This window comes from Zootoca vivipara, chromosome 3 (genome assembly GCF_963506605.1).
Source record: "Zootoca vivipara chromosome 3, rZooViv1.1, whole genome shotgun sequence".
Taxonomy (NCBI): Eukaryota; Metazoa; Chordata; class Lepidosauria; order Squamata; family Lacertidae; genus Zootoca; species Zootoca vivipara.
Genome location: NC_083278.1, coordinates 76,517,709 through 76,540,730, shown reverse-complemented (window position 1 = coordinate 76,540,730; position 23,022 = coordinate 76,517,709). Strand labels below are relative to the sequence as shown.

At 42.0% G+C, this 23,022-nt stretch overlaps 1 protein-coding gene across 5 annotated transcripts in view; it reads left to right on the top strand.

Moving 5' to 3' along the window:
• The window catches only part of RGS7 (regulator of G protein signaling 7), a 130,720-nt gene extending 113,122 nt beyond the window's left edge, over window positions 1–17,598 (top strand). For 2 of the 5 annotated variants that reach the window (XM_035108367.2, XM_060272872.1), the window contains exons 10-18: window positions 1,629–1,703; window positions 3,060–3,158; window positions 3,665–3,726; window positions 3,913–4,023; window positions 4,912–5,037; window positions 5,384–5,570; window positions 9,502–9,591; window positions 11,335–11,388; window positions 16,897–17,598. In XM_035108367.2, the coding sequence (XP_034964258.1) occupies window positions 1,629–1,703; window positions 3,060–3,158; window positions 3,665–3,726; window positions 3,913–4,023; window positions 4,912–5,037; window positions 5,384–5,570; window positions 9,502–9,591; window positions 11,335–11,388; window positions 16,897–16,947 (855 nt within the window). In that variant the 3' untranslated portion in view covers window positions 16,948–17,598. Of the gene's footprint in view, window positions 1–1,628; window positions 1,704–3,059; window positions 3,159–3,664; window positions 3,727–3,912; window positions 4,024–4,911; window positions 5,038–5,383; window positions 6,914–9,501; window positions 12,033–16,896 lie in introns of those variants that run through there. The other 3 variants (XR_009557374.1, XM_035108371.2, XM_060272873.1) reach the window with 3 other exon arrangements.
• The last annotated feature ends 5,424 nt before the right edge of the window (window positions 17,599–23,022 follow it).

Here is a 23,022-nt window from a genome sequence, read left to right as displayed (position 1 = left end):
TGGCAAACAGAGTGAATCACAGAATGTCAGGTATCTTCATTTCTGCATATCCTGGGTAAATGTCAGTTTTACGCCACCTTGGTTTCAATGACAAAGGAAAGGTGGGCTATAAGTCTCATTAAATAATAAATAAATAAATGAATAAATAACACTGCTTCAAGAAACAAGATTATTGGGTTGTTCTTGTTCTTGTTTTTATTAGGTATTTTATTATTTTATATTGCGATTTTATCTTGTGAACTGCCCTGAGACCTGTGGGTATAGGGTGGTATAACAACAAACAAACAAACACAATTTGTTGAAGGAGATTGACAAAGTCAAATAGATATGGGTCAACCATTAACTGACCATTTTGTTTTGATGGTGGAAGAATTATTGGATTATGTTATACTGTATTGGGAGTTCAAATGCTTTTAGGAAAGAAGGGATGACTTCAAAGCAGAACAAACTGCTTTATCATACATTTCATGTCAGCTTTCTCACATTGATCAAGTTCGCTCTATTTAACTTCCCATGCAAGTTTTACCCCCCCAAAGGGCAATGTTACCAGAAGAAGTGCCCGGGGGGGGGGGACTGTCTTCTGAAGTTCTTAGAAGACAGAGAGTGTCCAAAGTTCCTTTGAGGACACTTCATAATCTAGCTAAGCAGTCCCTCCATCAGGATGGTGAAAAAGCATGAATGCCCATGTTCTCTCACGTCATTTAACCATAAAGTCTGACAGAGCAAAAAAGTGTGGATGATCTGTATGGTCCTGACTTCCCACCCCACAATCTTGAGAGAATATTGTTTGAATCATCTGTAGATATGGCTGCAGTGCATGTTACATCCAAGGTGAGAGGATTCCCAACTTTGATAGCTCAGCAGTAAAACACATCCTTTACATATCAAGGGTTCCACATTAAATCATTGTCTCTCTGGATTAGCCTTTGGCCAGCCTGATGTCTTTGGACTAGAGTTCCCATCTGCACCAGCCAACCCAGCCATACTGGCTGGGTTTGAAGGGAGTTGTACGCCTAAACAGCTGGAGGGCACCAGGTTGGTGAAGCCTGACGTAGATTGAAGAACCTTGGGTAGTCAGGCAGGGAAAGATCAGGGAAGGCAGTGATATATACCAAGGTGCATTATTAACAAAACTAGCATGGTGTGCTTAAAGAAGAAATGCAGAAGGAAGACCATTTGGTTTTAATTGCCCCTTAACACTTAACTATTATGGTAAAGGAGGCACTGGCTTAAAATCAGGGTATTTAATTGTCCTACAATGTATCTCAATTAGTATGAGAGATTTTTCCCGTGAAAGATCAGAAATTGCAACAAGAAGGATTATTATTATTATTAAAGAGATACTTCATGGTTAGAGGTTGAGCCAAGAACAATTGGCTGGTGTGTGTGTTTTCACCATTTGATTATAGTGTTTAGCTAATAAATCTTAACTTATTGTTCTACAGGTGATTTTTTTTTAAATGATATACCAGATTTCTAGAATCTAGTCAGCCCAAGTGACAGCAGTGGTTAATTTGGACTGGGGCAGTGAGCTGATGAATGAAGCCAACCTTCCTTAACTCAAAGCCAAATTAATTAGCTATATATGAAGCCATCACATTTACATATTGATTTTGTTTGTTTTTTAGCCTGGATGTGTAAATACTACTGAAGTGGATATTAAAAAGTCTTCTAGAATGAAAAATCCTCACAAAACAAGAAAGGTATGTCCTAGTCTTTGGTTACCATTTACCATTTCTTCCTTTCCTTATAATGAAAAAACTCGTTTTAATATTTCTAGGCATATATAGTGCCAAGAAGCTATTTCTAAAATGAAAGTAACTCTGAACTCTTATTTTAACAAAATAGCAAGGATTCTTATGGCATGATTCTTTCCTCTGGATTTCTGTTATGGCATGAAAAGTATGGTTTTGCCCATTCCCATGAGATGTAATAAATATCTGCTAGGTGTAGATAATAGTTTAGCCAACTGAACCCCTTTAACTGTAACATGGAGCAAAGAATTGCCCCAGATGTTCAAAGTGGTAAACATATACTGTCCTGCTCTCATTAAGAGCAGCTGTAGTGGTGTGGTTTTGAGCACGTTATTTGACCTGTGACAACTCTCTGTCCTGCTGACCAAGGATAGGGTAATATTTATTCTGCAGTAGTGGACTCCACTGGTAAAAACCTTATATCCTGGTATAAGAAAGTGCGAGAGATTGCCTTATTAGGAAAAATACTTAATTATGAATTGAGAGTGGCCAGAGGAAAAAGCAAAACAAACAATTTTTGCGATTCAGTATAGGTTATTAAATATGTTAATGATGATTTACACAATTTAAATGCACATCCAACATTTAAAAGAATTTGGTTGATTCATTCATTATGTCACACCTTCCTCTCTTCTCTCCCTCCTCTTTTTCTCTGCCGTGTAACATTGTCTTCAACCTACTGTTTAAAATTCTACATTTTCTGCTCCATAAATATGCTCTCCATTGGAATCCATTACTTTATCTGGTTTTAATTATCTTATTCTTTATTTTCTTCATTTAAATAGTGTGTGTGTGTGTGTGTGTGTGTGTGTGTGTGTGTGTGTAAAATATACTATACTTTGTACATGCAAAATTAATTTAAAAAGTTATTTACAAAACAAAAGAAAGGAGATGTCCTGGTTCTGTCCCTGACATCTCCAGGAAGGACTGGGAAAGACTTTCTGAAACTCTGGAGAGTCACAGTGCAGACAGTTATGAGCTGGAGAGACCAATGGTCTAACTTGTTATAAGGCAGCTTCCTATTGTATGTGATCAAGTCCTCCTTAGCACTCGGCAGAATAATACAGAAGATCAAGTTATAACATCGTGAGAGAACTCAGCAGTGAGTGGGTTGGCCATCTGCATAAGCTCATTATCCTACCATGTCACAAGTTCATGCGTGGCGTGGCAATTTGAAATATTGAAACGGGTCTTGTAAAATGAACGTACTAAATGTTTCGTATACATTTGTGCACAATTAGTACATCTATGCCGACCAAAGCAGCACCAACATACCATTTTCTCCCTTTCTGTGTTTACATATAGTCTGTTTACGGATTACAGAACGACATTCGAAGTCACAGCCCTACACACACACCAGCGCCAGAAACTAAACCACCCACAGAAGAGGAATTGCAACAAGAGGTTTGCTGCACCCTTATTTTAAACGAGGTCTCTTTAAATTCACCAGAGGTGGACCACATATTGCTTTCCATCCCAGGATATGGGGATTCAGTTCTGACATGAATCAGAGCTGAGGTGAACAGATCCAGAGGGCAATGTATTTTCCTGCATTAGTATTAAAAGGGTGCTTCCCTAAAATACATAACAATCATTATTATTTGCAAAGAACATTATCAATTGCTTATAGGAATCTGCTACCTATCACTTACATAAGAATCTGTGGAATTTATAGAAGCTGTGAATCCATGTGTGTGCAAACTCAAGCTGGAATGGGAGCATCTTTGCATGCCCAGTTGCAAGGAGAGTCCTGATGGGGAACGGGGGTCAACGCTACACACCAGTGCCCAGATCATAGGCAGATTCCCAATTCATCTTAGAGTCCAAATGAAATTCGACTTACTCGCATCTGACAAAGACAACTGAGCAATTATCCTCTTACCTTGGTTTTCTGTTTTTGCATTTTGTAGATAAAGTATTGGCAAATACAGCTAGATAGACACCGGTTAAAAATGTCAAAAGTTGCAGAAAGGTATGTATTACCTTCCATTCTACCAAGTTCTTTAGCAGGTGCTAGGTTGTATTGACATAAGAGTGCTGGGCGGCATTACAATTTTCTAAAAAACAAAACAAAATAACTGAGAGCAAGTTGCCCTATGAAAACAAGGTATTAGCAGTAATAGTAGCAATTCTGTTGTTGTTTTTTTTTTTTTTCTAGTTTATTGTCTTTCACTGAGCAGTATGTGGAATACGACCCATTTCTGGCACCACCCGACCCGTCTAATCCTTGGTTGTCGGATGATACTACTTTCTGGGAAGCAGAAGTAAGGTATGTTGTATGTGATTTGGACCTGGGCCTTATTTTCAGGTAAATTGTTCTTCTGAAGCTAGGCTTGCTTTAAATAAATAAATAAATAAATAAATAAATAAATAAATAAATAAAGTCAGTTTCCTAATAGAGATGGGGAAATAATATTTTTCAGGCTGAATCCACATTCAGCTTCCCCCACCCCTGATGAAGGAGAAATCACGGGTTAGGGTTTGGATATCAGTGCTTGCCTTCCATATCAATCACTTTCACAATGAAAGCTAAACACAGGGCAGTCACATAACACAAAAAGTAAGTCTTTGAAGCAAGGAATGGGAAAAGATGGCCTGGGGGAGGAGTCATGAGCGAATCCTAAAAATATTGCAGCTTCCATGGAACAATCTCCATCCATACAAATGTACTGGTAACGAAGCACAGAAACATTGGAACTGAAAGCAGCACACTTGAGCACTATGCTAGGTCAAGAAGCCGAGCTGATTCCACTTCATGAACTGCCTCTCTTCATGAACCGTCACTATTTTTATCTTCAGAAAAAAGATCATTAGTCACCAGCCTCCTCTACAGTTGCAGTCTTGGGGTGTCTTTACTGCTTTTTACACATCATTAAATTAGCTTCAAGCCTAATTACCCTTTAGGGCTACTTCACATGGCATGCATCACCTTTCCCCAAAATAAACCCAGCAACAAACACTCATTTCTGAGGGCGTATCCCTGCTTTTCTCGATGGAAATGAAGGGGAAATGAAGGGGGAGAAATGTTGGTAGCAGTCCCTAGACTGATCTCTCACAATTTGCTGTAGAATGCTACCTTGGATGACAGAAAACTGACGAAACCGTTAAAAAAATAACTGAAGCCTTTTGCCTCTGAAAAACCTCTCCTCCTTTTCAGTAAAGAGCCAAACCAGCAAAGAGTAAAGCGATGGGGATTTGGCATGGATGAAGCCCTGAAAGACCCTGTGGGGAGAGAGCAGTTCCTCAAATTCCTGGAGTCCGAATTCAGCTCAGAGAATCTAAGGTAAGAAGGTATTTTGCATCCATTAATGTTCCCTTTCTTGATTTGTTCCATTACAAGCACAGAACTTAGATAAACTAATCTTTCTGTCAGGAATAATTCAACCTTCCTGAGAAGCTGGCCGGATTATTTTGCCACAAATTGCAGTCAAATCACCCAATTAGTCATCCTTGTTCATATGGTATTTCCCCCCCATGTTCAAATGGCATTTAAGACACTAAATTAGTATTTTTTTATTTTTTATTTAAAGGGCAGGGGAATAGAAGCTTTGCATCCACGTTTACAAGATTTAGTTAGCAGGATTTGAAATGTAGCTTCACAACTAATGCATCCACATTTTCTTGTACAGGTTCTGGTTAGCTGTAGAAGATTTGAAGAAGAGACCGATGAGGGAAGTCCCTGCTAGAGTGCAGGAAATCTGGCAAGAATTTCTTGCCCCCGGAGCACCGAGTGCCATTAACGTAGATTCAAAAAGTTATGACAAAACCACGCAGAATGTAAAAGAACCAGGGCGGCATACATTTGGCGATGCTCAGGTTAGCAGAATCCATTCATATAGATATATCCAAAGAAACGGCTGGCTAGGGAGATGTATAGCTGTAGAAACCTATGGACGGTTCTTCAGTCCATTTCTACTTTTCTAAATGTACCATTGGCAGAATGTTCAGTATTCACATAAAATGCCATATACCTGATGTACACCATTTAAGGCCCAAGAGATCTGTTTTAATTATTCATTCACTTGCTGGTTTAAAAAATGGGCACAATTCAGTCAAACATAAATATATTCCTGGGCTTATAAATACTTAGCTTTTGCCCCACTCTTTCCAGGCACGGGTCTGTGTTTAAAAGCTCCATGTGGTTTCTTTTACCTGAGCTTTCCCCACGAAAACCCGCTCTTTAGTGTTCAATCGGAACAAATGTTTCCCAGTGCAACTGGAATTTACGCTATGGAGATGGACCTGAGCGGAGACCCCTCAGGTCCACCTCCAAACCCATGCCGAAGATTGGCAAAGTTGACATTTAATTTTGCTGGGATGTCAGAGAAGACCTTGCGTCCCGCCAAGGCTGTCAGTGCTACTCGTAGTCATTCTCTCACAGCTGTGGCAGGCTACAATTGCCACCACCGAGAAAACAGAAAGCTGTCTTTTGGTTAGAGGAAAGGCAAGTAAGAGGGGACATGATACAGGTGTATAAAATTATACATGATGTGGCAAAAGTGGATAGAGGAAAGTTCCCCTCCCTCATAACATTTGAACTCGTGGACATGAAGCTCAGTGTTACAAGATTCGGGACAGACAAAACAATATACTTCACTGGTTCAGTCTGCAATCCTGTGTTCCCTGGGATCTCCTCCAAGAGCAAAGAAAGAGAGGTCTGACCTTGGAGGGGGAGATCTGACCTCATACGCCCTCTCAGCTGCTGCAGAATTGTCTGCAGCCCTTGCCTTATTGATGTTGGAGAGACAACAGTAGACCTACTGGCAGTAGGTCAGGGGAAGGCTTTGTGAAGGATCCATAGCCTTCCATTCCCCCTACATAAACCCTAAAATGATATTTGTGTGGCATGGGATACGTCAGTCCTGGATAAAGTACCTCTGTTTTCTGTCCCACTGGAAAATGTGGGAGAGAAATAGCTTAAAAAAGCAACCCCAAAGACTGTAAAGGGGCAGGGAAGAGGGAAAGATGCCATTTCCCCCTCCTGTCTGTCCTGTGTCAAGCAGGGCTCTATATCTGGCAGTTCATTTGCTTTGGGTTCTCCTTACTCCCCCTTGTGGATTGTTCTGTAAATAAGTAAATAAAACATGCCAGCCTTTTTTAAACAGAGTCAATGATTGCTTAACAACCAAAGTTAGAAGAAGATGAATGGTGCAATCACACACACACACACACACACACACACACACACACACACACACAAACACGACTAAATCCCATTGAGTTCAGAGGAAATGGAAGACAAATGGATTTAACAAGACTTGCCGTAAGGTTTACACTTTTGCCCACATTTTGAATGCTACACAGCTGTCTGCTAAGGAGCTTCTCCTGTGTAGTTGGAAAGGAGTTCAGGTACTCTATATGCATTATACTACATGCTAAACTAACAGTCTCATACTTTGAAATGAATCTGAGACATGGTTGGTTGTTTATTTTTTTAAAGTGTGGTTACAACTGTCTGCTTAATTTCATCACAATTTGCAGACAGAAATATTTTCTTGGTTGGAAGTAATTCCGGTTTTCATATGTAGAATGTTATAATGTGTTTCAGAACTCAAATCTACATAGCAAATGCTATTTTTATGCCACTAGATGGCTGTCTGTAGTCATGTTTTCCGCAGAAGCATTCTTAAGTGGCCTTACTGTGGGTGGCAGGTAGGCAGGGGATTGCAAAGGTGTTTTTGGTGTAGGGGGTTGTTCTATATTTGGTTACAGGCCATATAGTTAAGAGAGTTGATGGCACTGAGATGAACAGTTTTGCCAGTTGGTGTAGTGGTTAAGAGCGGTAGACTTGTAATCTGGTGAACCGGGTTCACATCTCTGCTCCTCCACATGCAGCTGCTGGGTGACCTTGGGCTAGTCACACTTCTTTGAAGTCTCTCAGCCCCACTCACCTCACAGAGTGTTTGTTGTGGAAGAGGGAGGGAAAGGAGAATGTTAGCCACTTTGAGACTCCTTCGGGTAGTGATAAAGCAGGATATCAAATCCAAACTACTCCTCCTCCTCCTCCTCCTCCTCCTCCTCCTCCTCCTCCTCCTCCTCCTCCTCTTCTTCAAAAAGTAAATTTAGTTCAGTGGCTGTGGTAGATCTACTTAGTTAGAAATGAAAAATTGCAGCAATCAGCTGACTAGAGATAAGAGCTGCCTAAATATAAATGACCCATTTTTAGATACAATTTCACCTCTCACAGACTCCATGCCCTTAGCTTTAAGTTCTTTGTTGCCTTGTTCCACCCTGTCTCTTGCCCTTTGTTATATCCCCAATCCTCCAATGCCACTACCCTCAGCTTTCCAAAGGTGTCTTGTTTTCTGGCAATAATCTATCCATTCCCTGTTGCTATTCACCACGTGTGAAACTTCATCCTTAAACACGAGTGGTCTCGCTTCAAAACCCTCCTTTCCTTCAAGGCCTTATTCCAATAATCTTTATTTCTGTCATGCACACTAAAGGTGCACTTTGGGGGGGGGGTGCACATGCCTCAAAGCTCAGAAAACCTATTTACATAGATCCTTTTCTGAGCAGAACAACTTGGCCTTTGCGCATATAATTTTTTTTATCATTGCTATTGACAATGGCATTCTAAGGATCTGGAGATCTAGATACAAAGATGCTTGAGATGGACTGAGCGACTCAGTCATCCTGCACAGCTGGAAATCCACTACACGATAACCCTTTCTTATCTGTGTGTGCTGGAACTCCAGGCACATTTCCACGTGTCAGAGCAATGGATTATGTTTAGAGTTATCCTATAACTGTTCCAGAATAGCAATGTCCCTACTTAGCAAACAAGAGGCGTACTGAGAGGGATACCCGCATTATTATAAACACAACATGTCAATTACATGTTAGTGCCCCATTCGCCTAATTTTATTGCCCTTTGTGAGTCTGTCCTAATCTACAAACAAAAAAGTACACTGGTACCTCGGCTTACGAATAACTCTACAGTACTTACGAATGTTTCTACTTATGAACGGAGCTCCGTCCGCCATCTTGGATGCGGTTTAGATAGGATTTTTTCGACTTACGAATTTTTAGATAGGGTTGCTTCGACTTGCGAATTTTTTCTCCCAATGCATTCCTATGGGATTCGACTTACAATTTTTTTTTTGACTTACGAATGTGTGTTCGGAACGCATTAAATTTGTAAGTACCACTGTATCTAGATCTCTCCTGATGAACACCTCCCTCGTTCTCTTATAATGGCAACGGTGCCCACCTGAGGGGGGCCTGGAACTGAGTTACAGAGAGTTCTGGCGGGGGGGGGGAAGCTCTCATTGAACAAATATCAACCACCCTTTCTGAGCTTTCGACATTCCTTTGTCCAATCCCATCTGTGCTCCTCTAGCATTGCTTGAGAGCAAGCTCATATTGATAGTCCCAAATGCAGCAATTAGGCAGCACAATATATTTTCCTCAAGCAGTCAGTCAATGTTAAGGAAATCAGCCACCAAGCACCAACTCAGTCCTATGCCCTCCGAAGCTCTTGGACAGCAAGTGCGTGTTTCCTGCAACACAACAGCCACAGTATGAGCAAGTTGGGTGAGCTGCCAATCAAATCCCCTACAGTAAATATTTCCTATGTCTTTTGCTGGAACAACACTTCTGTCCATTCGACTGGGAATGCTTTTATACATCCACAAAACTTTTATTCACATTGACATACAATCAGCTGCAGTATCTCTTTTCTGTCTCCTGTCAAAAACAATCTTGTTGTGATTTAAAGTTTCCCATATTCCTTTAAATATTTTAGGAGCACATTTACAAATTGATGAAAAGTGATTCATATCCTCGTTTTCTACGATCCAGTGCCTACCAGGAACTGCTACAGGCCAAGAAGAAGGTATTGGTCCATCTTGTCTATGTCTTTCCAACTATTTCAGTAGTGGTTTCTCCTTGCTACCATTTTGGCTACTTTCTCGCCTTGGGTAAGGTGCATATCCGGTAGGTGAAAAGTTAAAATTGAGCATCACTGAAGGGATCCAGACATATATCTGTTTTGCACTTATGCACGACTGAATAAGTTGCACTAACCAATTCCATGTTGACATTCGCATTATCAAATTCATCTAGTAACCAAAGGACTAAATCAGGAAAATAGCTTTTAAGTAGGCCAAATATCTCTAGAAACAGTGTTTCAGAGTAGTCATTTTTCACCACCTTATATATTATGAAACAATTTACCTTAAATGCATTTAAGACCCTACAGTGCATGCTTACTTGGAAGTAAGTCCCACTAAGTCGAGTGGAGTTTACTCCTATCTCTCATTTAAAACTCTTAAGTGTGCTAGGATTGCAGCGTCATAAGCCTTTGATGCTCGGTTGACAGGAAATTCTTTCTTTTTCTATTAGGTCTATTGCTATATCCTAGTTAAAAGTGTATCATCTAGCCCTAGTGCATGTTCATGGGGAAGCTCCCTTGTGTAAACCCCATTGAAATGAATGTTGATACTATAAGGACAGGAAACAAATGATTTAGACTAACCCAAATCAATGGAGTGGCTTTTGATGTTCATTGTATACTCTTTTGCTTTAGAAGGCCCCCAAACTATATGCGATGCCAAACACAATAGATTGTGAACTGTATATCTTTTCTGAAAATCTAAATAGCAGATGGGGGAAAGCAATCAGAATTGGGATGTTGGGGGGGGGTGCACTTTAACCCTTTCCTTCCCCACTATATTCCTGCCTTTTGAAGCTGCGACACACCATGGGAGAGAAGTTCCTCTCGACTTCAGTGGGCTAATTGCCGTTTCAGGGACACTTTTCTTGAAAGAATTGGTGGGGAGTAAAGAGCTATACCAGAACCACAGTCCCAGTACTGATTGGGGCTGCCATCCCTGCTATTCAGAGCAAGATATATGGAACAACGTTACATGTACTTTAGTTCTTACATTTAATAGCCTGCCAACAGAACAGTCTAAAACCCAACGACCTTTCCTCACCCATTCCAGTTATGTTGTTATTTGTATATCAAATAAGCGAAGATGTAAAACAAGCCAGAGATTCTCTAATTTGGGTGGTTTTCTCGTTTCTGTAAATGTCTGGTCATTTAATCAGCATCTTGTTGTTTTGCTTTAATTTTATGTGTGTGCGCGTGTGATATATAAATATATATATAAAATGCCAGTTTGATCCACTTGCCAGAAATTTCTAACCAAAGGCACAGATCCCAAGATTATTGCATGCACCTTCCAGGTGATCAGCACTGGCAAAGCTGACTGGACCATCCATCGGCTTAGTGGTGCAGAAACTGTGGGGGAATGCTGGGTGCGATTTCCACACACACACACCCTGCAGCCAAGCCACACTCAGTTGCTTGTGTGGGATCCCATTCCGAAGGGACGTCTGGTCCTGTAAGCCTGCTTCTGCATCCCTTCCCAGATCAGGTGAAACATTACAAAGCTTTCCTGTAATTTATTTCTCTACAAGCTTTTACATCTTCTCCTACATTTGCGTTTACTTTGTGATTTGTACACGAGCTTTGTGTTTTAGCAGCCCATTGTTTCTCCCCCCCCCCATGGTCTGTTCTTTTCGGCTTCTTTTGTTTCCTTTCCCCTTTTTATTTCTTTTCTTTCACTTTAAGTTTGGAAACACAATGGATCGCCGAACATCCTTTGAGAAATTCACACGCAGTGTGGTAAGTTCATAATGTTGTAAGCCTTTCTGGTTAACAGGCTTTCCTCAGGTGGTATTTGGGTGACAACCTGCTCATGTCACCAAGCACTGTTTTAAACATAGTCCCAGCTGAAATGATTTGGAATAGTTTTAAGTCTGCCTTCTGCAACCTGCTTCCTTCCAGATGTTGTTGGACTCCAGCTCCCATCAACCACAGCCAGTATGGGGCCAAAGATTGGTGATTATGGGAGTTGTAGTCCAGCAACATATAGAAGGCACCAGATTGGGGAAGGCTGGTTTAAATGGCAGGAGCAGCTTAAGCAGGCAACATGTCCACACCGCTTTTCTGGAAACAAAATCCCATTCATTTCCATTTAAAAAGAGAGAGAGATTGCTAAATTTTAAAGCAACTGGATTTATTACATTTCACTCTGCTTTTTTTTAAAAAAATCACAAGCCACTCCCACCCCCAAATGTTGTGTTTGTTTTGGAGGGTTGTTTTTTTTATGTGCCAATGACTTTGGATCACCTTTTTCAACATTGTGCAAGTTCAAACTAAAGCGTTCAACACATTTATTTTTGTAGGGCAGAAACATCCCAATTTTCCCATGCCATAAAAACTGTACACCAACACTGAGGGCGAGCACTAACCTGTTATGAAAAGAGGTAGAAGAACTTGAATTATACTTCAGTTTGTTGATACTGTCTGCTGGATCACGTGCATTTCATGTGTGCGAGTGTGTGTGTGTGTGTGTGTGTGTGCATTAGCGTAACGTATTGTAGCTTTTGCTGTGACAGCCAACTGATGAATTGTGCTGAAGTGATCGTCTGTACTGAACATCAGCAAAGATCATGGTTTTTGTTTTCAGTTGCTTCCTAAGAGATCAACCAGCAGCATGTTCCAATCAATTTCTTTAATAACTCCCAAATAAGCAAGTCTTAAAATACAACCTAAAGTAGATTTAATGCCATGATAAGGACAATGTAGCAAGTGGAGATCATGAACCACATTATCCTGAGTAGCTTTTGTGAGCTAAAAATAAAGATTTGGTGGGTGGGGAAGGTTTGGATATTGATATTTAGGGTAAACATATATGCTACGCAGTAATAACAGAGTACAGTATACGTTTAAGAATTCAACTGGATTTGGGATTTTTCATGCTCTCTTCCAGATCCTATTCATTTCAATGGGCCTTGCACACTAAGATGTCTTTGTGTATTGTGCCAGACACACCAAAATAAATCATTAGTGGCGAGTTTGAAACAAAAACCCCTATTTTTGCATGGTGGTTTTCCCCACAGCATGTTATTCTGTGAATTCTGTATCGTCTGGGGTGGGGTGGGGGGAAAGGGTCTATAAAGCCAGCATTATAATAATTTGAGATGTGTGATTGAAACTCGCTTTTATAATTATAGGTAAACTGTTGAACAATGTCTGAGATGGATACGGCATTATCATCAATTATAATATGGAATGATATTATTATGGTTTATTCATATGCCGCTTCTTGGCCCAAAGTGGTCAACATCAGATTAAAGCAACATATAAAGTACAATGCCATCAGTCAATCAAAATCAAAACATAGGAGGACCATAGGATTAGAGAGTGAACCTCTGAGCTGTGGAGATTTCCTTTCTTCCAATGACTATGAGGATGTAACTAATGGAATTAAACAGTAGGCTCACCCGGAATATAGACAGAGAGGTGATGTCTCACTTTATAGCCAGCTAGGACCAATGATGGTGGGAGTCCAGCAATAACTGGAAGGCATTGTGTTGGCTACCCTAGAAACCAGTATGGCCCAAAGTCCACCAAATACACAGTCATCCTGTTGAGTCTGGCTGGAGCAGTTCAGGCCTTGGAGGTCTGCTATCCAGAGCCTAAGAAAATATTGGGTTGGCCAGGGTTTGGCTGTCCACCCTGGCATGAAAGTGAGTTGGGGAAATTGCATCAGCACAGCACAGCAGGTTTGTCAGACATATTGCAAAGAACCAAATGTAAATTACACACACACACACACACACACACACACACACACACACACACACATATTTACAGAGGGCAGAGGGCCTTCTCAGTAGTGGCGCCCGCCCTGTGGAACACCCTCCCATCAGATGTCAAGGAAATAAACAACTATCTGACTTTTAGAAGACATCTGAAGGCAATCCTGTTTAGGGAAGTTTTTAATGTTTGATGTTTTATCATGTTTTTATTAATATTCTGTTGGGAGCTGCTCAGAGTGGCTGGGAAAACCCAGCCAGATGGGCAGGGTATCAAATAATAATAATAATAATAATAATAATAATAATAATAATAATAATAATAATATCTTCATGGTTCTGATGCTATGCAGGAATAAACCTGGTAAGAACTGTTGCAGTTCATATGTGACATATTCAAGGTCACAACTTTCAGCACATTTTCCTTCAGTATATGTTAGCTTTTATCTCCTTTACTGAATTCCAGTGAGTCATTATGAAAAGTGGTGAGTGAAACTGTACTGAGGTATACGAGAAAGATGCTACTTAACCCCACTGCTATCACCAACTATGCCGCAGGATGTCAAGAAAGAGATTGTGGCCTTAAAAAAAAGGCACTTTTTCTCTCTAACCCAAGGTAACTTCAGCCACACTCCTGCCTTTTATAAGGCATGTTTGCAGAATAGAACAGTCCTTGTTGGTCAAGGCCTTAAAACAGTGTCTCACCTCTGGGCTTCCGCACCCTGAACCAGTTGCCTTCCATGACAACTCCAAATATCAATCACAGCAGCATCCTGTTTGCTAGATGATGCTGTAAGCTGCTGTGGCATGACAGTAGTGGGTGCAGAGGGTGTCCTCCAGGAGACAACATGGAGAGGGGTGGGTGTGTTCTGCACCCAGCCCCATGGAGGCACCCAGTTGCTGGGTGCCAGCAGCCTGTGTCTGCACTGGGTCACCCATCCACTCAGCAACTGTGTACTGGCTGTAGCACCCTGCCTCTGCCACCACCTCCTAGTGCCACAGCCACCAACCATTACTCAATAAACAACGCATGCAAAGGACACAAAACACTGCAATACCTTTGTTCAGTCTGTCCCCATTATCTAAATAATGAGACTGAGATATTGGGGTGTTTGTTGGGACACCCGGCCAGTGCAATTTGTCATAATATTGAAAAGCAGTTTGTGGCAGCCAAGGCCATCTTTAGCCAGGGGTGCAAGGGGTGTGGGGCACCAGGGTGCCAAATTCTGGGGGGGCGCCAGGCACCTGCCGCTGAAGCCGCCTAAGCGTAATGTATTGGGCTGCTATGCGGCAGTGGGGTTAACGGCACCTTTGACACGACTGCCTGCCAGGCGAGGGGGAGTGACAGGAAAGAGGGAGAGACAGGCAGAAAGAGAATGCGCCTATCTAGCGATGGGAGCGTGCACAGGCTCTGGAACCTTCCCAAGAAGAACTCGTATACGCGCGCTCGCAAGGGCCCTCCCAGCTCGTCTAGAAATAAGGTTGTTCCCACAGTGAAAGGCTGCCCGAGATGGCTCTCCTCCGCATGCACACACAATGCCTGCCCTTCTTATCTTTCAGGCACCTCCCTATGACCATAAGTGCATGCATGGAGTCTTTACACCAACTCCCAATGTGTTCTTTGTCTTCTTTAGAAAAGCTGGTTTGAAACAAAAACACACACATGAAACTCCTTTTGGAGCCGTGCAGGCGTGAATGCTGTTTATCAAATGATAATAGTGACATAAGGCATAATAAAAGTTAATTTGGGGCTAAACTAAATTCAGGGGTGCTGTGCAGATCTTTGCACCCCAGAGGTGCATATGCTAAAGACAGCCCTGGTGGCAGCAGTAAATCAAATAGTAGCTTGATTTGTTTCAGCAGTTCACTCTGTGGCTTCAAATCTTTAACTTATATTGCTGAACACACTGCAGGGAAAAATGTTAATAATAATAATAATAATAATAATAATAATAATAGTAATAGTAATAATAATAATAAATTTTATTTATACCCCGCCCTCCCCAGTCAAAAACTGGGCTCAGGGTGGCTCACACCAACAGAGTTACAATAAAACATAAAAACGATTAAAATACAGATTAAAATACAGTATTAAAATTTAAAATGCAGCCTCATTTCAAGTAGTCCATAAATCCAAGCCATGAGGGAGGAAAACACAGGGGTCAGGCTGAGTCTAACCCAAAGGCCAGGCGGAACAGCTCTGTCTTGCAGGCCCTGCGGAAAGATGACAAATCCCACAGGGCCCTGGTCTCCTGGGAAAGAGCGTTCCACCAAGTTGGGGCCAGTACTGAAAAGGCCCTGGCTCTAGTAGAAGCCAATCTAGACATCTTATGGCTCGGGATCTCCAGAATATTGTTGTTTGTGGACCTTAAGGTCCTCCGCGGGGCATACCAGGAGAGGCGGTCCCATAGGTACGAGGGTCCCAAGCCACATAGGGCTTTAAAGGTCAAAACCAGCACCTTAAACCTGATCCTGTACTCCACCAGGAGCCAGTGCAGCTGGTAAAGCACTGGATGAATGTGATCCCGCGGCCGGGACCCTGTAAGGAGCCTCGCCGCGGCATTCTGCACCCGCTGGAGTTTCTGGGTCAGCTTTAAGGGCAGCCCCGTGTAGAGCGAGTTACAATAGTCAAGCCTGGAGGTGATCGTCGCATGGATCACTGTGGCCAGATCAGGGCGAGAGAGGTAAGGGACCAACTGCTTGATGCGGCGGAGATGGAAAAATGCCACCTTTGCTGTGGATGCAACCTGCGCCTCCATGGAAAGGGAGGCGTCAAAGGTTACACCCAAACTCTTGACAGAAGGCGCTGGCACTAATTGAGCCCCTGCAAGAGATGGGAGTTAGGTAGTTAGGTAGTTTTTATGGTATAAAAGATGGGAGTTATACTCTTATACTCTTTATGGTATAAGAGATGGGAGTTAGGTAGTTTTTATGGTATCAAGTGAATACAGACAGAGTGAAAACTGAAAAGCATGCTGTCAGGGCTGTGAAAACCATCTTCTCTCAAGAATTCCAGCCTCTGAAGTCTTGTTTGGTTGCTGATAACTAAGGAATTCAATTGGATAAATTTCAATTGGATAGCTACAAATGGGTACAATGTGTGGCATGCTAAATGGAAAACCAAGCTGCTTTTAGCACTAGACCTAGATTTATTCAGCGTGTTCAAGTACAGATCCAGACATCCATATATGTCACTTGAGTTCCCTGCAATTGATTATGGTACAGCTGGTGATTTGGCAGCTGAACCAATTCAATGGAAGGCTTGTATCTAAGGTGATAAGGAACTTCCATCTATGACCTTTATCTGTGATGGCCAATTCAGACATGCATGTCATCTCTTGATATCAGCAGTCATCAAATGATTAACCATTTGTTGTGAAGCAGTCCATACAGGGTTCCTGGGTAAAATGTATTCATGCATTGATGTTACCTACAGCAAGGTAGGTGCTTCGCGATGAACTGGGTTTGCAGTGATCATGCCTCTATTTTCTGTTTTCTTTTGTTTGTCTGTTTTTTATTTTATCCTCAGGGGAAATCGCTCGCATCAAAGAGATTAACCAGTCTAGTGCAGTCCTACTAAAAGGATCACCTTATAGCATGGAAGCAGACTCAATCATTATACATACGGTACTTTGTAGCTCACTAATTGCCTGAAGACAGAGGACAGTAGAACAAGATGTTGCATGAGCAAAGGACATGACTCGTTTTCTTTTGTGTATATCAAGGCATTACAGACTCCAAGGGACTCGCTAACCTTTCGATGCCTCCATTTTGAAAAACTCTCTGCTCACTTTCGCCTTCATATCAAGCTGGATCTGTGTCTTTTTGTTTCCTGCAAGCTGAAGTACAGTGAAAAAAGCTTCTGTTAGGCAGAGTTTATTCACAATACTTTCGGTCGCAAACTGGAAGAAATGTAAAAAAACAACAACCCCTAAAAATAAAAACATTGAATATATTCATAAATATACCTACTATGACATCACGGCTATTGCACAATAAATTAGCACAGAAGGTTCCATCTCACCGATGTTGTCACATCGAGAAAGAAAGTCTGTGTCTTTGTCTGTTGTCTGTATATTCTATGTTAATGTTTCTTGCATTTATTTTTATACCATATTTTAAGACAAAAAGAACACCTTTTACTCCAAATGTATTAAAGCTGATCCTTTCTCTGTAAATTTGTGTATGTTTATATTGTTGTTTTATCTTTCATTAAAATATGCAGAATCTCTTCTGTTTGGTAAGTTTAAGTTCATCAGACTAGCAGGGGAAGCAACAGGGTTTTTGGCTTCCTTTCTGTTTGGAGATGTGCACATCGTCTAAAAACCCACAGCTAAACTGCACTAGACAGGAAAGGCAAAGAACAGTTATGAAACGTACAGCAGGCAGAAAAAACAGTATAAACATTTTATTGGTTTACTAGAAGCAATGATGGGGAAAACTGGCACCTGTTTCTGTATGGCCTCTTAATGAAGCTTTTAAAGGCAAATGTACTCTATTTGGGGGAATGGGGGGGAATTAATAACATTGATTGAAAAAACATAGTGACAGGATTCCAGTACCAGATCAGAGAAGAACAGCCTTTGCCCAGCAGTTAATAAAACTGAGCCATTCAAAAGCAGTTAGTATCAAGATCACACTGACTTGTTTTGTTTGCTTCAGAAAGGTGATACCCCCAGCATTTTATTATAAACATTTCAGTGACAAGTATTACTCAGCCATTGATAAAAGCAGGGCTGGCCCAAGTCCACCAGCCCCTCAAGGAGTTGCTATGGGCAATGTTCCTCAACCTCCGGAAAGCAATAATGTGGTACTAAATCTACCACTAATGCACTTTTCTTGTGTCAAGAACATGTTGCAAAATACACCCGCAATAAAGCACCAGGCCCTGGCTGGCCTTGTTACCTAAAGGCTGGGAAGAGTGATGTTTTTGCGTGTCCCTTCCTCATCTTGTGGATGGCGTCTTTTTTGTTAATTTCTCCCAAATGGTCTTATAAGCGGGATGTTTCTCTTAAATCCTGCTGGATAAACTTCAGAGGTTGTAGTCAACAATCGTATGTGACAATTTCCAGATGTTCCAAAGATCAGAGTAATCTAAGTTCTAAAGGAAAATACTAGCAAACAAATAGATGGGCTGATTGGATGTTTGGGGGGTTAAGTGCAGGGTCACATTGAAAGGTTTTGTACCACTGCAGAAAAATGCTTAATGCTACTAAGAATCTAGCAAGCTAAAAATCAAGCTAACATGACCCAACTCCTCATTTGATGCTTGTCTTTTTCAAGTCCTTTGTAAGATAGCACAGGACTAATGCACATGGAACTATAACATGTAAGATTGAAAACCACATGCTTGAGGACATGCATATCACATGCTCAGGCATTAGGGAGACAAAAATGACTGTGGCCTTGTATATAAGGCAGCAAGTGCATAGTTGATGCTACATCATCATCATCATTATCAACACCATCATCATAATTTATACCAGCCACTCTTGGTGGTTCCCAACAGAATCTTGAAAACACGCTAAAACATCAGACATTAGATTAAACATCAAACACTGGTCCATGACGTGGAGTGAAGCAGCCACCTTGGTGGAGAAATGAGATCTCATGAGATTTTGGTGAGATCTTGTGACATCTCATTGGAAATTGGTGCAGATGCCAGCGACATTTCTTTGTTGATGGGGGAGGCCGTGCAGAGGTGGTATGGCAAAGCCCTGACATGGGGCCTTAGAAGCACCACTTGAAGACTGGTTTTCAAGCACCTCCCAGCTAATAGCCAGCTCCAGGGGCGTACCCAGGATCAAAACGGGGGGGGGGCATGAGAGGGGAAGAGAGAGGGAAGGAAGGAGGGAGCGGGGGAAGAGAGAAGGGAGGGAGGGAGGGGTGGATGAGAGAGAGAGAGAGAAGGAAGGAAAGAAGGAAGGAAGGGGTGAGAGAGAGAGAGAAGGGAGGGAGGGAGAGAGAGAGAGAAAGGAAGAAAGAAAGAGGGGGGAAGGAAGGAGCTCCCATCCTCCCCCCCCCCAGCTCAGGCTGCTCTTCCCCCCTCCCACGTTCCTGTCGCTGGCTGCAGCTGCGGAGCGGGAGGAAACAGCCTGATTTCCATAACCCACAGCGACTTTTCCTCTTCAGTTTTCGGAGGGGAAAAGTGCGGGTTATGGTCCGTAAAATACGGTTTTTAAAAAATGCTTCTGGAGGGGCAGCTGCTCCCCCTGCCCCTCGCTGGGTACGCCCATGGTCTGCTCCCAGAGATTTTAATGCTGGGCTAGCCTGGATTCCTAAATTCTATTGGCTGGGCATGTTCCCTCATTCTTAGCAGAGAAAGTAATCTCTGAACATGCTGAGGCAGAGATTTCAGCCACCCCCTGGACCTTTTGCCACTAGCATTTAAATTTGCTCCTACTATTCCTTGATTCTCTCTGCCTGCTACTTTTGCTTACTAGATCTGTCTTCTTCTTTGGCGATCACTCGTAGCCAAGTAAGATTGTCTTCCATAAACACAGTTTTAACAATGAGTCCGTAAGTGACTGTGGAGGCCAATTCTGGATGCAGACGTTCTTCCACAGTGCATTGGTTCCCAGGCGGGAGTTGATGAGGGTGTGGATTTGCCAAGCATGCCTTCCTTTTAGCACATTTCTCCCTTGCGTCCTGAGTTCAAGTGTCTTCAAAGCCCATGACACCTTTGCAAATGACTCTTCTGAAGATTCCATCCCTTTACTTAACTTTCAGCCCAACGCTATACATGCCTACACAAGAGGAAGTCTCACTAAGTGAAATGGTGCTGTTATTAAAAAAATACTGGAGATAAATAATTTTTAAAAAGTTTAAATGAAAGCAACTCTTTAGCAGAAGATATAATAGGGCTCTTTGCGCAGAATCAGGAATTCATTGGATTGTACCTCTACCCTTCAGCTTTGGATATAGTTAAAATGAAAGGCACAGTCTAGACGGATTTCCCCCTCCCTCAACCAGCCACTGATGCCCCTTTGTACAATCACAATAGTTGCAAATTCAAGATTATATTTGAAGTTTTTTGTGGGGAGTGGGGAGCAAACTACTTGGAGCAAATAGCCAATGTGTGTGTTGAATCAAAGACAGCACTTTAGTGCCTCTCAGGGTTCCTATACACTATCACGTGGAAAGAGAATTTCTTCCCCTACAGATGCTGAAAGCTCACTGTTTGACTGCTGTGCTACAGAGACTCTATCGTCCTCAGGGTTGCCTGCTGATTGGCAATTCAGTCCTGCTGTGACCCAAAAGTATGTTCACAGCTTGGAGCAAAGTTGTTGTAATGAGTTTCACTATGAAATCTTGAAAGTTATCTCCAAAATATATAAGATGTTGCCAAAAGCCCCCTTAAGGGATATTCTGCCATCTCGAACTTACTGGTGGCGGGGAGGATATAAGTGCTTAAGGAAGATGCAGGAGAATATGGGTCACCAGAACAAGTACAAGGAAACGGGCAAGATGGAGAAGAGAAGAGTGAAAAGAGTGTTGAGAGCCATTCACTGGGATCTGAAGAAAAAAAGCTGCCCAATTTTCAAATGGTACCTGACTCAGTGATTTAGATAATACAACCTTCCACATTTGTTGGATCCTAGTTGCACTGAGGAAATTTGACACCAGTGATAAACATCTTAGTGCCAGGTACAATATTTCATTTTGTTTGCTACCAGTGTAATCAAGAAGCTTGACGCAGTTGCAAACTCTGCACATGCCCTGAAACTATGTGTATAATTTGGCTCTGTTCCGAGCAGTGAGTATGGGTACCATTACGACAAAGAGAGAACAAGCTGATACAAGGCCAGACACAACTGGGAATCAGTTGCATATGTCTGATTGAATCCCCAGAACTCAATGGGATTTCCAAACTGTGGTCCAAGCTTCATTCAGGTCGCCCATGGCATGTCTGTGGACGAGAGACTTCACACTGTATGTTCATATACTGTGTTTTAAGTGGATTTTTATTGCTTCTTTTATTTCTTATATTGTATCTTTAGTATTGCAATCTGAATTCTATGGCAATCAAACAGTGTCTAGCACAGCTCATCACAATTGCTACAACAGGCAGAAAAACAATTGAGTGGTCCACAAAGACCCCCGGCAATTTTCAAGTGGTTGGGGCCGGGGAGGGAACTTGGGAAACCACTGAACTGCATTAACCACATTATGTATGCAATTTCTGTGGTTTGGTATATGTTTAGTTCAGGGAATTACAAATAACTGGCCCTGTTAGAGTGGCTACATAAAAGGGGGACAGGGTTCCCTATACCTCACCACCCTAGGTTGTGTTATTTGTTTATTATTACAATTTTCTGTACAATTTTCTGTATTACAATTACAATATTCTGCCCTTCCTCCCAAACGAGCCCAGGACAGCAAACAACAAGCAATAAAACAAGAACATCTGAGAAACATCTTAAAGGTTCTAAACACAAAAACTAATTTTCTTTTCTGAGAAGATAAATTAGAATTGAGTGTGTATGTGCACCAGGAAGAAATGTGCTCTGAAACATTTCTTCTGTTTTGGCATGAGTTCCATTGAGTTTTGTGACCATTAAAGGATTTGACAGCAAAAATCCTGCTCCCTGAGGGACTTGTAAGAAGCAGGCCAATCCGGCAGATGGCAGCATTGGGTTGTTTTACCCTCAGTCAGGCTTGGGGCCTAATGTTTCATTGAAAGAACATGTCTTTAGATGAAAGGGAACATCTTTAAATTTGTGCATCCCCTTCCCCTTCTGTTCTTTCACTTTTCTGTGCCATTAAAAATGAACGGCTACATGAAAAAAAACGTGAAGGGGAAGCTATGCACCATAAGGGTATAGATAGCATCTTCGTATTACAGGAAGACCGTATCTCTGGCTCCCATGCCGGCTGGCAGTCGGGGGTGGCAGCATCTGGGGTGAATAGTAGTAGGTTCAAGAGCCATTTCCCTCTTCTATGTAAGAAAACATGCTTGGGTGGGAGCTGTTATGTATCCAGTGACCTGTGATTGCTTGTACTTGAGTCTGGACTAAGGATTCTGAACCCCTGTGTTCCGATTGGTTACATGATATCCAATCACAGAACATTTCAGGATATGGGCCTCTGCCATTGGCCCTTAAACTCTGAGTTATGATTTGCAGCTTGGAAGTTTAGACAGCCAATCATGTTGGGAGTGGGAGTGGCCCAGGCCTTCAGAAATGTATATAAGCAGTTGCTTTGCCCCTGTTGCCTAGTTCTGTTAATTCAATAAAGGTTCTTGCTGTTATCACTATGTCTTGCCTTGTGGGAACCCACCTACACTTCAGGAGCCTTGGTTTGCAGTTGCATACCACCTACCTGAATACAATAACTTCCAGTAGTGACTGGCATTTGGGGATCAGCCATAACACATATTAATTCCAGAGAGAGAGAGAGGGGGGAGGGAGGGAGGGAGGGAACGTGCATATCACTTGCCACTCTCTGAGGCACAACCTCTTCATTGGCATCAGCTGACACATTCAGCTGAGAGGCACATGCCATGCAAACAAATGTAGGAGCTCTCCTCTCTGTTAGTCTCTTTCCTTCTAAGCAGAATAGGCTAAGCTCTCTCAAAGGCTTAGTAAGATAAACCCTGTATCTTAATAAGACAATTGCCCATGGTCACTTTTGTTCTTCTTTGCATAAAAAAGTC